Here is a 17412-nt window from a genome sequence, read left to right as displayed (position 1 = left end):
GGCAGATTGTTATGTTCTCGATTGATTTAGTCAAACTACTTTAATCTGAACACAAACTATTTTAATGAATATAAACTTTACAAAGTAACACAAAATCATTACGGCTTTGTTTTCCGTCGCCGAGCTTTACTTAGCCCTCCTGTTTAAACCCGTACCTCTTTATTTTGAAGACTGCGCGCCACTCTCTAGCCCCATCTGTTAAGTTTAGACATTTAAGTATTAAGGCGCGTTATTTAGAATATTATATATTGTTATTTAATATTAATGTTCATTAATACCACACAGATCGGTTTTGGGCGATCTCAGAGCACCCGAGAGCGTGAAATGGAACGCGCGAAACTTGATCGGAGCAGATCCGAGCCCGCTAATGGAACATAAAATGTTGATCAGAGCGATTTAGAGTGCTCGAGAGCAGTCAAATGGAAAACGCTATTAGAAACTTCAACGAATGTGGGAATAGTCCTCATATGCATACAGGAGCGCGTCAAAATTCTAAGAAGGAATTCTTCTCTTGAGACGAGTTCTTCGTGAGAATTCTCTAAATAGCCAATAGCGTCAAAAGTAAATGGATTCTTCTAAAGATGGCGGCTCGCGGCTTACGAGAATGCCATGAACGTTGTAATCTAAGCCTTTGACAATTATAGGAAAAAGCTCAGAAACGCTGAGTAAAGAAGGTGATATCATGGGCCAAATAATGATAAATCCAGGACATGCCTCCGGTATCTTCATACGTACTAAATCGGCCGTCCACCAAAAGTAACGGGTGGCCATTTTAGCAGGCGGGGAAAAGGTGTAAATAAAAAAAATTGGGAGCAAAATCAAGCAGAAATTTTCGGTTTCCCGAACGCCATCTTGTGTTGACTAAGTCGAAATTCGGAAATAAGTGGCGGTTGTAATTCGAAAATCCTGCCATATTGGCCCCTCATATTTAGATTAATGTTAACGATTCTAGGAAAGTATATGTTTAATATTATATAATTATATATATTATACTAATTATGAACCTAGTACGTAAAAAAAAGTACTTACAATAATAACCACACTAGATATGATAACTGTGAATAAATATTCCAGGATATTTACTACGACGATCACGTGTATTATTTTTGAAAACTGCCCCTAAAAAATTTGCCCCCAAAATGACGTAGGTCCGCGATCGCGCATTTTTCCCAATAGGGGCAATAGTGGTCGGGTGTTAGCGCTGTTGGACGGGTTTTTCGCATAGAGTCATGTCCTGGATTTATCATTATTTGGCCCATGGTGATATATAGGTAGACCTGAGTCATTCGTTGCGACAAATAAGGGACAGGTATTTGAGTGGATAATAAATTGTTTTAAATCAGTAGCGGCGCTAAGGGTGGGCTGAAGTGGGCTTTAGCCCCCCTGCATTTCTGAGAGGGGCCACATATTTTTATTAAAAGGGCCACATATTTATGATTAAGATGCCACATATTTCAATTTATGACAGAAGACCATAAACAGATAGAAAAAGGAAGCAGAAATTGAAAGAAAGTTAAATGGACAATGGAAAGAAAAGGAAAGGGCTGAAGGGAATTTAGGGAAATACCCCGGACATTCATGTGTCCCCTCCAGGACGGATACAAGGTCAGTAGGGGGTCCAGTAAACGCGATAAGAGCCGCAACAATAAAACGACCTTGCTCTTCTCGCTTTCTGGAAAATTTTGGGTCTTTTCGATTTCACCACTTTTGCGAAGTTATATAGTCTTTGGTTCCCGCTAAGCTGCTTATTTTTTTAACAGTTTCCATTTCGTTTTGAGCTGCAGAACTAGGTAGTTTTCTTTTGCAAGTCTTTCTCGAGTTATAAGTTGTTGTTTAGTCTTTTTTGTTATATTATTTTAGCAAGGGCGGACTTCAACCTCGAGGTTTAAAGAAGCCTTAATGCGCTTGTTTAATGTATAAACTAGTTAATAATATTTTATTTTTTAAATTATTTCAACAGCCTTTTTCAAGGCTAATTAACTATTAGTAGATATACACTATTTCGGGGCGTAGTTTTAGTACACTTAATAGACTCGAATCATTTTAAGAACAACTATGTCTGAAAATCGATTAACAAATTTAGCCTTGCTCTCTATAAATAGAGATTTATCTAATAGCATATGTAACATAATTACTCATAAGTATGCCACTAGCTCTATTTCTTCACTAACGGTTTGTTTCAAAGATATTGCGTGATCCGTACCCTACGTCATATTTGACGTCACCGAATCTCAAATGCCGATTATGTCGTCGTATAATTAGCTCTACGTCTGATAAACCGACGGCCATTATTTTAGTAAAAATCCGGTTTGAACAACCAAGGCTTAGGAGCTAAAATGAACTACAATATAGTGTCAAGTTCTATTAATGTAATTAATTTGCCAATTAACTAAGTTCTCGGAGACTCACGTTCTAAAATAAATTTGCATTGTCAAATAAAAGAAGCAGGTTTATTGCGAAAAATAGTTGAAATTCATTTTGAGCTTTTCTGGCGCATCTATAAGGTTAGAGACTTTGCAGATTCTTTTGATCCTACGCCTAACTCTTCTAGGCTTGATATGGGTTTTAATAACGCTGGTGGAATATCCCGCTTCGACGACTTGTTCCATTTTCGGAAAGCGATCACTTATTGGTCATTTTCCCCAACCTTTTATTTTTCTAAATTACTTATAATTTAACTTCATCCGCACAAACCGAGCCAGTTTATAAATATCAATAAAGCTACATTGGGCTGACTAAAATTCCGACGCAAAAAATTCCTTTTCAATTTAGAGGTTTTCCATTGGCTTAAATAAATATGTTAGTAGCCAATAGTGTGACTCCCAAAATTACTAGGATGAATAAAAAGGTTAAAATCTAACGTAGTCCACCTTTTTACTGGTTCATGGTGAAACAAACCGTTAGTGAAGATTTTTGAATGGAATAAAGGTACAGTGGCATACTTATGAGTAATTATGTTACATATGCTAATAGGTTGAGAGACAATAAAGAATCCTTGTTTGGTTCTTGACGAGTTTAGTAAAAAAAAAAGAGAAGAGTGCAATTTATACTTCGAGTTAAATTTTTAAAGATGTATACGTTATAAAAGACATTTGGGAGGACAAGCCCCAAAACTATAAGGGGTCACTAAAGTTGTAAGGGCCACAAAAGTCTTAGCCCACCTGTGAAAAAACATTAGCGCCGCTACTGTTTTAAATGTAAATTAATTCCAATCCGTCTGTGTGTCTAATAAATATTCGTTTTACACGATTTCACGACAATATGAGAATTAAGAAAACATTTTAATTATAATTTAAAAGGAAATATTTCATTATAAATTAACTTAAAAATATCATAATGTTTATTTTCTTCAGCATCAAGTAAACCGATTAGAATATTAGCTACCATTTTTATTTTTAAAATCCCTATTTTTTGACCAAGTGAGAATGTTCACTCTTCTCAAGAGAACTCGTGAGAAGAGATTACGTCACCTCCTGTGACTCTGAGAAGGACAGTAAAAATTTTGAAAAAAATTCTCACTATCAAGGGAATTCTTAGAATTTTGAAGCGCCCCAGATGGTGCCATTTGAAGGTGACAAGTTGTAAGGCAGCACGAAATCGAACTATACACCCATTCGCGGCTATTACCAATTTACCATAAGACTTTATTTTCATAAGATACAGGTAGATAACGGTAGCAAACCTAGAAGGTAGACATGTACTCTCTCAGTAACCTAAGTTCTTGATGGCATTAATTAATTAGCTGGATATTTTTTTCTTTAACGATTAGTAAGGCTTGATTGTCAACTGCAACTCCAAAATCTGACAAAATTGGAGAACCTTGGAGGGTTAGGACTGAGCCTTTAAGATTATCCCTTTTACCCAGTTGACCCCAGATATACACTTGACCACCTAATAATATATATTATTTGAAAATTTACTGTATCAATGATCAGAAGATCATTGCTTAATTCAAACGTACTATGTCCTATAGCCATAGTAAACTTCTCGCCACAAGAAATGGACATGAAAGTATCAAGATAATTTTCCCCCAATTCTACTTGACCAGGCATATTGTGAGTTAGACCAGTTTGTCCCCATCCTAACTGACCCCATTTGTTCGATCCCACTGTGTAGAGTTGGCCACTGTCTGTAAAAATTACATGAAAATAGTAATATTATATTACCTCTGTTGAGAAACAGGGCCTCCATAACACTAAAATCGCAAACAATTTGGTCAGCAAGAATGCTTCCTACACAGAAAATAGGGCTGAACAAACCTATGAAGAAGGCACTGTGCGTTTTTCCCATTGATACAGCTTTGATTTTCAAGCGATTCAAAGGCTCCGAATTTATAAAACAAAATATCCTCATTGTATCAATGCTGATTCCATCTTCATTATCCATGGCCAGCTTATTATGACTATTACAAAAAATTGATTACACAACCAGGTTTTTGTACAAATTTTAATTAACTAAATATATTTAAATTTCGTACCGGTTAGAGCCAGTGGCTAAAAGGCCACAAGTTTTGGTTATTAGGAAAGTTGCATTGTCACTGCAAATGGTTTGGCATGGAATTACATTAGATGCCAACGTAACTTTCTGAGGCAGTAGACAAATCTCATTTTTACCCAAACCTAATTTACCTGTAAGTAATATCATGGTGGTTTTTATGTTAGCTAAGATTTTCCCAACATTCATGCGCCTCTCACCATAGCCACCATGTCCCCATGCAAATAGAAATTCTTCTTTTGTGACTATCATTACGTGTTGAGAACCGCAAGATATGTGCACTACGTCCATCCCCAAAAGGGATTCCACAATTTTTGGCTATGACATCCAATTATGAGTTCAATATAATTTGTAATATTTTGAGAATATTGCATATATACTTGTAGAACATCTTGGTAATCTCCATGACCAAGACATCCTGTTGATCCTTTTCCAAACGTCATGACAATTCCCCTATCTATAGGGAGTATTTAAATTAAAATTGACAGTGATATTGTGGAAATGATAGATAATACAAAATTAAATATTTACTAGTTAGTAATAAAGTAAAGTGTTCGCCACATGCAACTTGCCCAATTTGAATAGAAATTTTATCTTCTGAAAAACATGGAATGAAATCCGAGATTTTTTGATCTTCAGTTTCCTAGAACAGATAAATAATTTAATATTTTCATTAATTGATAAAGCAATTTAATTCAGTTACATTTCTGTAAAATGAGGATCCGTTTTTGTCAAGAATCATTGCTCGGCTTTTACTGCTGGTTATGTGTTTTATGTTACAGAGCTTTGGGTTTATATTATGGATTTGAGGCTCATTGCTCATTTCCCCATAATTGTACATTTTATATATCGAGAAATGGTCTAAATTTTGCGTTGAATCTGAAATTTTTTTTTATTAATCCATAAACATCAGGTTATAATTTTTCATCACTCAAAATATTACCCCCAGTATTATTTACAAATCCTACAAAAGGATCTAGGTTCTTTTTATACACCGGAGAGTATTCATTGTCTCTTAAAAAGTGGATTTATTTAATTTTTAGAGGGTTATTTATTAAGAATGTTTTTACTTTTTTTCACATGGGATGAGTCCTATTGTGGTGTACAACATGAAGATTGTTTTCAAAACGGCCGAATGGGCCATGATTTGATTAACCAAAGGTCTTTTTGACGCATCGGTTTCCAACATGCTAGTAAGTAGTTTCTTAAAATTACTAGTATAACTTGTAGACACTGGTTCAAAGGAGCCTTTCATGATTTTACCAACCAGAGCTGGTAAATTCTATAAATTAAATAAAAGGATCAGGATAAATAATTTGTGTCTATTTCTAACTTATACACACATACATCAGCTTCAAATGGTTTTTTTAGTGTTAAAAGTTCATAAAGAATACATCCCAATGCCCAGATATCACTTTTTTGGTTGTATGGCTTTCCTTCACAAAGTTCTGGAGAAATGTAACATGGTGTTCCTACAACCTGAGTTAATAACTCTTTTTTTTATGATTGGGAAATTTTTGTAGGAAGGGTATAATCATGAACTTACAGTACAAGCTTTGCTTTTACTTATAAGTACTTTGGAGATGCCAAAATCTCCTACTTTAACAATTTCTTGTTTTTTATCCATGAGAACATTTTGAGATTTGAGGTCACGATGCAGTATGTTGCGGGAATGAATATGATGAAGTGCTAAAACAAGTTGACAAAAATAATTTAAAACCTTTTCTTCTTCCAAAAGTATTCCCTCTCTCTGCTGTAAGAATTCTAATAAAGTTCCACCTAAGTTGATGTGAGAATACTTATTAAATAGTTTCAAGACACTTCAGTTTATAAGAGTACCTGGGGCATATTCCATGACAATGACAATAGATTTATCCTCAATGAAGTTTTCGTGATATGCTACTATATTGGGATGTTGAAGCATAGCTAGTACTTTGGCTTCATTCAATGATACTTGCATTTCTTCTTTTGACATTTGTTCAACTGGTATTTGTTTGATGATAACTTGTTTCTTGTCAGAAAGTCGATTGCATAGATAAACGGTGCTGTAAAGGAAGTAATATAACTTTTTTGTAGAACATTCAGTGAGATTTGAAGAATAAATACCCATAGGCTCCTCTTCCAACCACCCGTGTTCTTTGATATTTTTCCATTAAACTGTCGATTGTCAAATTTTTAAAACCAGGAGGGGGGAGGGGGAGGGGATCTAGACATTGAGTTGGGAATATTAATCTAGAGGTCTAATAAAAACGTCGGATTTCAGTATTTCGCAAAAAAAAAGCATACTACCGTCTGCTCCCAAAATAATGACGAGACAACTTTATCATTCTACCCGTGGCGCCGTCTATCTCTCAATGGTTCGTTCAAAGGTCTCGGGAACATTGTCGTATGCTCCGACTCACAATCGGCCTTGTCTATGATTTTGGGGGACGGCCCTGACCCTCAAGTGCTACGTTTACGGTGCCTCTGTCACAGTTACCCCGGGCGTGTTAAACTATTGTGGTGTCCGGCTTATGCCGGTATCCCAGGGAACGAGATGGCGGACAAATGTGCCACAGTAGCGGTTATCGACCATCCTGCGCGGCCGATGGTTTTTTTGCCTCGCACCAAAAGCTACCTTAAAACACGGGTTTCGGTTCTGGCATAGAAATCTCATAGGTAACTAGAATGCTGCCGCCTACGGCCGGGCCTGTCGCCAGGTCATATTTAATCACATGGTACCTTTCAGCCAATGAGAGGCAATATAGTGACTACGCTACGCCCGACGCGTAATCTATCGTGGAATAAATTTGAAAGCTGCAGACGATGCCTTCGACGGCTAAGCTCAGGAAATTCGCATAGGATTATCATGGGTTTTTCATCGATTATTTCGCTTTTGAGTTCTTAATTGCTTTACAAAAATAATGTAAATATGACGGTAAATATATCAAGCTTTTAATATTTTCATTTAATATTTATAAATGTGGAATATTTTGAGCGATTTGGAAGTAGTTAGCTCCATTTCTTTACCGGGGTCCCCAACGGGTGGAATTGGAGGAACGCTAAAAATAATCTCGACATATTCATTCTCCCCGAGTATAAATAAATACATTCTTGGTTGTATTCTACTAAATATAACTGCATATTCGATTGAAATCGCTGCTCGCAACACGTTCTTGTAAATCGCTCCCTTCTTTTCCTCAGCCTTAGTTTAAATAACTACGAATGGGCCAAAATTCTCAAAGAATATTCAAATCGTTAAAGTTACATTCTTTAATTATAATAGGTATTACTTTTCCTTCTTTTCGGACTTTTCTACTTTCTTAATTCATTTTTTCTCAACTTGTTTGGTTTAATAGTTGGAGAAATTGTACTTATATAAATTATTAAAAGCAAAATTATTACAAACCATTTTATTGTAATGTTGTTTTCAACTAATTATAAATGTATATACCATCTGTAGGCCTACACATTGATTCCAAAATCCAAAATTTCATCAGAGCATGGTTACTTAATGTTTTAATGAAAGTTAGTGTACTGTTTATAATTTCCCAGAGTATCAGGGGAAAAGGTTCATAGAATGAATGAGACCAAGGCAACATAAAAAAAGTAGTTGTAAACCCAGGATTGTAGAAATGTTTACCACAAATTTGATACGCACCAATAATTCACTTACAGGGCTTCCATCAAAATCTTACAAATAAAGAGGGTAAAATAATGACAGTCATTCCAACAGAGAACCAATAAAAGGTTCTAAAATAACAACTACAGCGATATCTTCAAAGTGATTTGACTATTATAAAAGAGGAATTATTGTTTTTGGACAAGTTATAGGCCTAGCCACAAGCCTAAGAATTTATACAGTGCATTTAAAAATTAATGCTTTCTTCTACTGAATCACTTACTAGATAAGATTTAACAAATAATAAATTAAACATTTCTTACCTCTATAAATAAGTAAATACATTTAAGATCTCAATATAAAACAAGTTGGCAAGCCAAAATATACCTCTCCTCGGAAGAGTTTTTAATTTTCAGTGAAGCGTAAATGTATCCGTGGTTCTGCGGTAGAACGCTCACCTATCGTGCAAGAGGGCTCGGGTTCGAATCCCGGCCGATTAAAAAATTATACTACACCCTATGACAAAAAGAGGGCGCTTTTGGAAAAACCTTTTCCCTGATTCTAAGAAACTGCGTACGCAGTGATTACCCTTTGCCCCGAAAATGTGAACGCGTTCGCAGGCCTGACAGACCCACAGACAGACAGACACGGTGGTTGTATAACCCCTCCTAGGGTACAAAGTCCCCTCGGAGAGGTAAAAACCCAGAGCCCTAAATAATAACCCAGCGTAATCACACACAATACTAGCAAGGATTGATACGCAGTTGCTTTACGTCGTTCAAGTTTTGGCAAAACCTTATTTACAATTATGAACGCGTTAAACGCGGTGGCTTCCAAGCAGATTGACCAAACTGTCAATTGTCAAAAGGCTTGTCAAATTTTTAAAACCAGGAGGGGGGAGGGGGAGGGGATCTAGACATTGAGTTGGGAATATTAATCTAGAGGTCTAATAAAAACGTCGGATTTCAGTATTTCGCAAAAAAAAAGCATACTACCGTCTGCTCCCAAAATAATGACGAGACAACTTTATCATTCTACCCGTGGCGCCGTCTATCTCTCAATGGTTCGTTCAAAGGTCTCGGGAACATTGTCGTATGCTCCGACTCACAATCGGCCTTGTCTATGATTTTGGGGGACGGCCCTGACCCTCAAGTGCTACGTTTACGGTGCCTCTGTCACAGTTACCCCGGGCGTGTTAAACTATTGTGGTGTCCGGCTTATGCCGGTATCCCAGGGAACGAGATGGCGGACAAATGTGCCACAGTAGCGGTTATCGACCATCCTGCGCGGCCGATGGTTTTTTTGCCTCGCACCAAAAGCTACCTTAAAACACGGGTTTCGGTTCTGGCATAGAAATCTCATAGGTAACTAGAATGCTGCCGCCTACGGCCGGGCCTGTCGCCAGGTCATATTTAATCACATGGTACCTTTCAGCCAATGAGAGGCAATATAGTGACTACGCTACGCCCGACGCGTAATCTATCGTGGAATAAATTTGAAAGCTGCAGACGATGCCTTCGACGGCTAAGCTCAGGAAATTCGCATAGGATTATCATGGGTTTTTCATCGATTATTTCGCTTTTGAGTTCTTAATTGCTTTACAAAAATAATGTAAATATGACGGTAAATATATCAAGCTTTTAATATTTTCATTTAATATTTATAAATGTGGAATATTTTGAGCGATTTGGAAGTAGTTAGCTCCATTTCTTTCGTTGGTGCGCTTTGAAAACATTAAGCCTAGGTCAATCTGCTTGGAAGCCACCGCGTTTAACGCGTTCATAATTGTAAATAAGGTTTTGCCAAAACTTGAACGACGTAAAGCAACTGCGTATCAATCCTTGCTAGTATTGTGTGTGATTACGCTGGGTTATTATTTAGGGCTCTGGGTTTTTACCTCTCCGAGGGGACTTTGTACCCTAGGAGGGGTTATACAACCACCGTGTCTGTCTGTCTGTGGGTCTGTCAGGCCTGCGAACGCGTTCACATTTTCGGGGCAAAGGGTAATCACTGCGTACGCAGTTTCTTAGAATCAGGGAAAAGGTTTTTCCAAAAGCGCCCTCTTTTTGTCATAGGGTGTAGTATAATTTTTTAATCGGCCGGGATTCGAACCCGAGCCCTCTTGCACGATAGGTGAGCGTTCTACCGCAGAACCACGGATACATTTACGCTTCACTGAAAATTAAAAACTCTTCCGAGGAGAGGTATATTTTGGCTTGCCAACTTGTTTTATATTGAGATCTTAAATGTATTTACTTATTTATAGAGGTAAGAAATGTTTAATTTATTATTTGTTAAATCTTATCTAGTAAGTGATTCAGTAGAAGAAAGCATTAATTTTTAAATGCACTGTATAAATTCTTAGGCTTGTGGCTAGGCCTATAACTTGTCCAAAAACAATAATTCCTCTTTTATAATAGTCAAATCACTTTGAAGATATCGCTGTAGTTGTTATTTTAGAACCTTTTATTGGTTCTCTGTTGGAATGACTGTCATTATTTTACCCTCTTTATTTGTAAGATTTTGATGGAAGCCCTGTAAGTGAATTATTGGTGCGTATCAAATTTGTGGTAAACATTTCTACAATCCTGGGTTTACAACTACTTTTTTTATGTTGCCTTGGTCTCATTCATTCTATGAACCTTTTCCCCTGATACTCTGGGAAATTATAAACAGTACACTAACTTTCATTAAAACATTAAGTAACCATGCTCTGATGAAATTTTGGATTTTGGAATCAATGTGTAGGCCTACAGATGGTATATACATTTATAATTAGTTGAAAACAACATTACAATAAAATGGTTTGTAATAATTTTGCTTTTAATAATTTATATAAGTACAATTTCTCCAACTATTAAACCAAACAAGTTGAGAAAAAATGAATTAAGAAAGTAGAAAAGTCCGAAAAGAAGGAAAAGTAATACCTATTATAATTAAAGAATGTAACTTTAACGATTTGAATATTCTTTGAGAATTTTGGCCCATTCGTAGTTATTTAAACTAAGGCTGAGGAAAAGAAGGGAGCGATTTACAAGAACGTGTTGCGAGCAGCGATTTCAATCGAATATGCAGTTATATTTAGTAGAATACAACCAAGAATGTATTTATTTATACTCGGGGAGAATGAATATGTCGAGATTATTTTTAGCGTTCCTCCAATTCCACCCGTTGGGGACCCCGGTATGCTCTTCCGCTTTAATAAAATCAAATAATACTGCAATCTCATTGGTTCTTAAAAATAACGTTTTTCGACGCGATTAACGCTGCAGCGAGGACCCAAAAAATAAGACCGCCTCCTTCCCCCCCCCCCTTAGCGTGACGGGGTTAGGGACTCAAGGTGTCCGTCGATAGTCTCGACATATTCATTCTCCCTGAGTATAAATAAATACATTCTTGATACAACACAACATCACAATAAAACAGGTAAGAAATAATATTGTTTTTAACAGTTGCTTAATTTTTATTATTTTTTTCTTAATATCAAATCCAAATTTTCCACAAATGAATTTAAAGTTCCAAAATAATAAATAGAATGAAAGTCAATTTACAGTTGTATCTAACCACAAATTTCTTATGCCACAAACACAATCTTCATTATAATCGGCGCTACAGTCCTGTTTATGAGACAATTTGTGGCTGCGTTGCCAATTATAACCACACTATGTTTTATATATTGTTGGAAGGTTATAATAATGTATTTATGGTGTAACAATTACCATCTGCTTGCCAGAGAAACCGCCATAAATTTCTTTACAATCATATTCCAGTTGGGTTTACTGAGTCTTCTCTTTAAAGCAACAATTAAAAGGTTAATTTCCCTTTCATCAATACCCGCATCGGCCATATATTTTGAAAATATTTTTTTTTAATTGTTCTGCGTCATACTCGGTTTAAATAGCTCCATTAGTTCGCTGCTTTGATAACCCGAAAAAAAGTTATAAAGAAACATTTCAAATCGCCCTCTGTTTCTAACCCGAGGCTTACCTGTACAAGGAGACATTCGCGGCCGCCGAATATTTTTTAAACATGACGGTATTAAACACCGCGATGCCATTTTGATAAAAACTTTTTAGTTATAATAATTATAATAAAAACATTTCTGGGAGTACATGAATATACAAATACTATATTTTAGAAAATATGATCCGCGATCACCCGCCATATTTAAAAATTTGATTTTAAAATAAAAAATTAAAAAGGCATCGGCCAATCAATTGCTGGTACTATAGTGACGTAATGTATATAGTAATTTTTATTGTTGACTACACAAACTAGATGTCGTACGTTACCGGCCGTAGTCACTCTTTGAGTTCTAATTTGTCGGTATTCGGTGATCGTCTGCCACGGCTGTTTGGCTATTTTCCAGTTACGCGGCAGCATTCTACCCTATGGGATTTCTATGGGTTCTGGTTACGGACTCTTGGCAGGTTTCATGGAACCACTTTGTTTCGGCTCGGGGCATCGGGTGGTACAAGACTGATCCGTCACGGGACTGTATTGCGGGTCTTCGGTTGCCACGTTGGCAAGACTCGTTAGTAGCACGTGTTAACTGTGAACGGCTTCCAACTGCTGCGGTGCTTTTCCGTTTTCGCTTAAGAACGTCTTCGGTGTGTCGCTCCGGTCAGTGCGCGGCGATATAGACGCTTCACCACATTCTTTTTGAATGTCGGGCTGCTAGAGGTCCCCGCCATTCGTTTTTGGCGTCGCTTACTGCAGGTGACTTTCTCCCTTCTGTATCGGGTCTCCGTATGGCCTTTTCTCGAGGTGTACTACCTATTCTTTCGGACGTGTGTACTCTGCTCCGCGCCTTTGGCATTCGTTAACTTTACCGAGTCCAATAGTTTTGTTTTTGGTTTGTTTATTTCTCTTCTTATCGCTGTTTGTATTTGTTGTCTAAATCTGTATGATGTACATGCTGTGAAGGCCTCCGCTGCCATATACACCAATAAATTCTTTCTTATTTTTTCCGGCAATAAGATTTTTTTTTAAAAATAATGGATGGCGCCACGGGTCATATGATAACGTTTTCTCGTCATTTTAGAGGAGACGGCACATTCGTAATTTTCAAAAACTTGTTTCGCGGGGAGCAGATTTGATTGGATCTCTAGATTAATATTCCCAACTCAATGGGTCTAAATAACAAAAGAGATAATTGGTGTATATGGCCAAAGATAATTTAAACTCGTACCCTAGATTCGAAATCACTCTCTCGCGCGTTGGCGATAGCGTTTACCCACATCCCCCTGGAACTCAGAAAAAATTCGCTCCATGGTTTGCCCCTTACCGCAACCAAAGATAATTTAAACTCGTACCCTAGATTCGAATACTGAGAACTTTCCCATTGACGGTTTTGTTACGAAGCGTTTACCCTTTTCCGGCACGTGACCTCAGAAAAATCGGGCTCCATCGGTTGTGGCACGGCCAACTGCGATCACGCGCTGCCGCGCTATATAGCGTGGCAGCGCGTGATCGAAGTTGGCCGTGGTTGCGGTAAGGCGCAAACCATGGAGCGAATTTTTTCTGAGTTCCGGCGGGAAGTGGGTAAACGCTATCGGCAACGCGCGAGAGAGTGATTTCGAATCTAGGGTACGAGTTTAAATTATCTTTGCCGCAACCGATGGAGCCCAATTTTTCTGAGGTCACGTGCCGGAAAAGGGTAAACGCTTCGTAACAAAACCGCCAATAGGCGCTTAAATAAAACATCTTCCCAGAAATTGCCAAGAAGTAATATTTCCGACAGCCAGGGCTCATAAGTTACTATTTATATAATGCTTGTGAAAATATTAGAAAGCTGGAAACGTTTCTCGAACATAACATCGGTTTTTTGCTAAGCCTTAACATGCCAAAAAAGGTTATCTGGTTAAAAGGAAACACTTGTTGCATACCGTACTGCAAAAGTAATACGTTTAGTTCTAAAGGAATTAGTTTTCATCTTTTTTCCGAAAGATAAGTTTATACGAAATGAATTAACTCTGCCTCCATGAGAAGCCTTAAAATTGCCCGGTAATATAAAAATATTCGTATAATTTTAATTATTTATACCATAAGAGGATGATAATAATAATAATATTATCTTCTTATACTTAGATTTAGTAACATTATATATTTTACCTTAAAATATATTATCGAAAATTAACATTAGTATGTTCCTTATACCCGTGAGCCGACGCATTTCTTATCTGACGCAAAATTATCATGAGGGCAAAAACGCGTCTCCAATTGGCTTAAATATGACTTTTTGGCTAGCCATTCTAACCGTTTAACCAACCGACCGGAAATAGTTCCTTCCCAGATGAATTTGGAGAGGGGAGTAAAATCCGAGTATCTTTTATTGAAACGTCCATTTGAAAGCTCTCAGTATTCGAATCTAGGCTACGAGTTTAAATTATCTTTGATATGGCCATAAGCCTTTACACCAAGCACGCGCAATTCAAAACGATCTGTAAAAAATAATTAATGAGAGAAACCAGAGACCAAAGATAATTTAAACTCGTACCCTAGATTCGAAATTACTCTCTCGCGCGTTGCCGATAGCGTTTACCCACTTCCCTCTGAAACTCAGAAAAAATTCGCTCCATGGTTTGCGCCTTACCGCAACCGATGGAGCCCGATTTTTCTGAGGTCACGTGCCGGAAAAGGGTAAACGCTTCGTAACAAAGCCGTCAATGGGAAAGCTCTCAGTATACGAATCTAGGTCACGAGTTTAAATTATCTTTGCAGAGACATACACCAAAGATATACGTACCCTAGATTCGAAATCAAACTCTGTGCGCGTAAACGCAGGCTCTTACTGAGTTCCCGTCGGAAAAATCTGCCTCCATGGAGTTCGCAACGCTACCGCCATCTTGTTAAAACGTGGAGTTTAAGTTTGATTTGCGGTTTTCAAGACAGAGGTGGGCAAAATTTTTGAGAAGCTTTCCAAAATGAACGCTCAAATTATTTCCTATGTTTGATCAAGTGAGCGAATGCTCATGGTAGGCGATCAGATTTTTATCTTAGCCCGTTATGGTTCACGGCGCGGTGAGAGAGATCGACCGATCTGCCTTCTAGTCTTCTAATTTTTAAGCGCTACTCACTCTATCGGCGTAGCGGTTTGTTCAGATGAGAGAGATGACGGCGCGCTGTGCAAGATCGCGCAGAGAGAGGGAATATTTTTCTCGTATTTGAACGCTAGGTCCCATAGCTGCACGCCCCGTGTTGGACTCGGGCTCGTCTCAAAGTTTTTACAGAAATGTTTAAATGCTCGTCTCGGGCTCAATTTAAGGGAAAATATTGTACAGGCTCAGTTCAGACTCAGTTAAAATGACAATATTCGAAACGTCTCGTCTCGGACTCGTGTTAAGCTTTATTTTTTCTGTGGACTCACCTCAGTCTCATTTGATTTACATTTTTTCGCTCGTCTCGTCACGAGCTCAATTTTCTTAAGTTAATGAATTTGGACTCGTCTCGGGCTCTTCTCACCTAAGCAATTCGTTTAGGACTCGTCTCGTACTAGGTCTCTGAATAAATATTAGAGGGCTCACTCATTTTGAGTCCACGGCTCAACACAAATTTAGCTATACTTTACTTAAAAATTATATTTTTATCAAAAAGAAAATGGTAGAAAGCAGAGCCAATCTGAGGCCCGTGGCGAAAGTTACTCGCGAGCCCTTTAGTTAGCCTCTCCCCTCCTGCTTCCAGGTTAACATGATTTGGCACCCCCACGCCTTGTAAACATTGTCCAAGTTATCCCCCTGGAGCCTTTAGAGCGTTTTCAATCCGTCTGATTTGAACCCCCCTGTTGTCTCTTTGATGGGCCCTTATCAGTCCTTCGTGGGATTTTGCCCCCTCCTGCACGGTCTTGATGAGTCACAAGATTTTTAGATATAGCAGGATACGTGGATTACGTGACAAATAAATTTTAAGCTTTAAGTCATTGTCTTGTGTCCTACGGAATTTTAACTATTGCTATAGTATAGTATCCTCCAATCCAGGGACGGCGATCCCGTGGGAGCTCCGGGGCCAGTGTCCACAAAGAGAAAAAAGTAGGCGCATAGCCCCCACTGAAAATATTTGTGCGGAAAGCCCCAAGACCAATTTTAAATTATTGTTTTTAATTTATTAAAATGTATTAATTTGCTATTACTAAAGAAGGGTACATAAAAATAAATAAGCATAAGTTTTAGTCCTATAAAATGTTTAACCCAGCTTTATCAAAATATTTTAATTATCCGAAGACAACGACTTTGAATTAACTATAAATGAATTCATTGACGTTTTAGATATCAGAAAAACACTTTTATAGAAATTAAACCTATCAAAAGTTGATCAATTTCGATTTTTTTTTCGACAACTTTTATCTATTTCTTCTATTTTTGGCATTTTAAAAATTTTCAAATTTGTTCAAATTTTTCACAGGAGGGCCCTAGGAATCTGTCAGATTCCCATGTTATTTTCAATGTGAAAAGTTTTTGTTGTCAAAAACATTTTTCGTTGCCATGGCAAAACAGTTGCCCATTGAATAAATTCCCTTTAGGATTTTTCAAAATCGGTGGGTTACACTTCGGGATGTCTCCTTGTTAGACAACCCGGTTGTTTGGCAAGAAGGTCTGAAGAACTTGTACATTCTAACTTGTTTAAAATTCCCAAACGTAAACCTACAGAAAACATTTGAATAATTCTAATATATTTAATTTAGCAGGGTGCTCACAAAGATATAATGTCTGGTTTCAACGTTCTATATAATAGTCTTTAATAGAAACAGAATTAGATTAGAGGAAGTTATCATAGAGCCATAGAGCAGTGCCGTCTTTCCCATTGGGCAAAAAGGGCACTGCCCTAGGGCCCCAAGATTCTAGAGGGCCCCATTTTCCAAATTGGGAAATGAAAAGAAATTTTAATCAGAAAAATGATCTTAACATTGCTCGAAAGTCCTAAACTTCGTATTTAGTCGCGTCTATAGACAGGGTTAATCTAAAACGAATAAAGACTTTTGGTTTTTAGTATTTTTAAATTCAGAATAAGCTTCTTCTGTCTTCTGTAGTAACCTTTAGTATTACAAGTGAAACTATTTGAAGCGATAGTTGTAGATTAGAGCGACGATGGACTTCGCACTGGAGGTTAGAAACTTGGGTGGAGTTACAGGGGATCGCCCATAGCTTTGCCCAGAAATGTTTTTATTATAATTATTATAACTAAAAAGTTTTTATCAAAATGGCATCGCGGTGTTTAATACCGTCATGTAAAAAAAATATTCGGCGGCCGCGAATGTCTCCTTGTACAGGTAAGCCTCGGGTTAGAAACAGAGGGCGATTTGAAATGTTTCTTTATAACTT

General features: G+C 37.5%; 1 protein-coding gene across 4 annotated transcripts in view; it reads right to left on the bottom strand.

Annotated features, from left to right (window-relative positions):
* Positions 1 to 3082: 3082 nt before the first annotated feature.
* The window catches only part of LOC149948516 (serine/threonine-protein kinase Nek8-like), a 260812-nt gene continuing 246482 nt past the window's right edge, over positions 3083 to 17412 (bottom strand). The window contains exons 2-15 of one of the 4 annotated variants that reach the window (XM_090173574.1): positions 6601 to 6651; positions 6334 to 6539; positions 6041 to 6273; positions 5842 to 5973; positions 5565 to 5776; positions 5438 to 5508; positions 5198 to 5373; positions 5026 to 5137; positions 4875 to 4951; positions 4695 to 4812; positions 4478 to 4628; positions 4260 to 4402; positions 3962 to 4129; positions 3083 to 3891 (exon numbers count right to left, since the gene is read on the bottom strand). In XM_090173574.1, coding sequence (XP_090029700.1) covers positions 3731 to 3891; positions 3962 to 4129; positions 4260 to 4402; positions 4478 to 4628; positions 4695 to 4812; positions 4875 to 4951; positions 5026 to 5137; positions 5198 to 5373; positions 5438 to 5508; positions 5565 to 5776; positions 5842 to 5973; positions 6041 to 6273; positions 6334 to 6539; positions 6601 to 6647 — 2007 coding nt within the window. In that variant the 5' untranslated portion in view covers positions 6648 to 6651 and the 3' untranslated portion in view covers positions 3083 to 3730. Of the gene's footprint in view, positions 3892 to 3961; positions 4130 to 4259; positions 4403 to 4477; positions 4629 to 4694; positions 4813 to 4874; positions 4952 to 5025; positions 5138 to 5197; positions 5374 to 5437; positions 5509 to 5564; positions 5777 to 5841; positions 5974 to 6040; positions 6274 to 6333; positions 6540 to 6600; positions 6801 to 17412 lie in introns of those variants that run through there. The other 3 variants (XM_090173576.1, XM_090173575.1, XM_090173577.1) reach the window with 3 other exon arrangements.

The sequence above is a fragment of the Leiobunum rupestre genome, chromosome 4 (genome assembly GCF_980474605.1).
Source record: "Leiobunum rupestre chromosome 4, qqLeiRupe1.1.hap1, whole genome shotgun sequence".
Taxonomy (NCBI): domain Eukaryota; kingdom Metazoa; phylum Arthropoda; class Arachnida; order Opiliones; family Sclerosomatidae; genus Leiobunum; species Leiobunum rupestre.
This window is presented reverse-complemented; position numbering and strand designations above follow the sequence as displayed.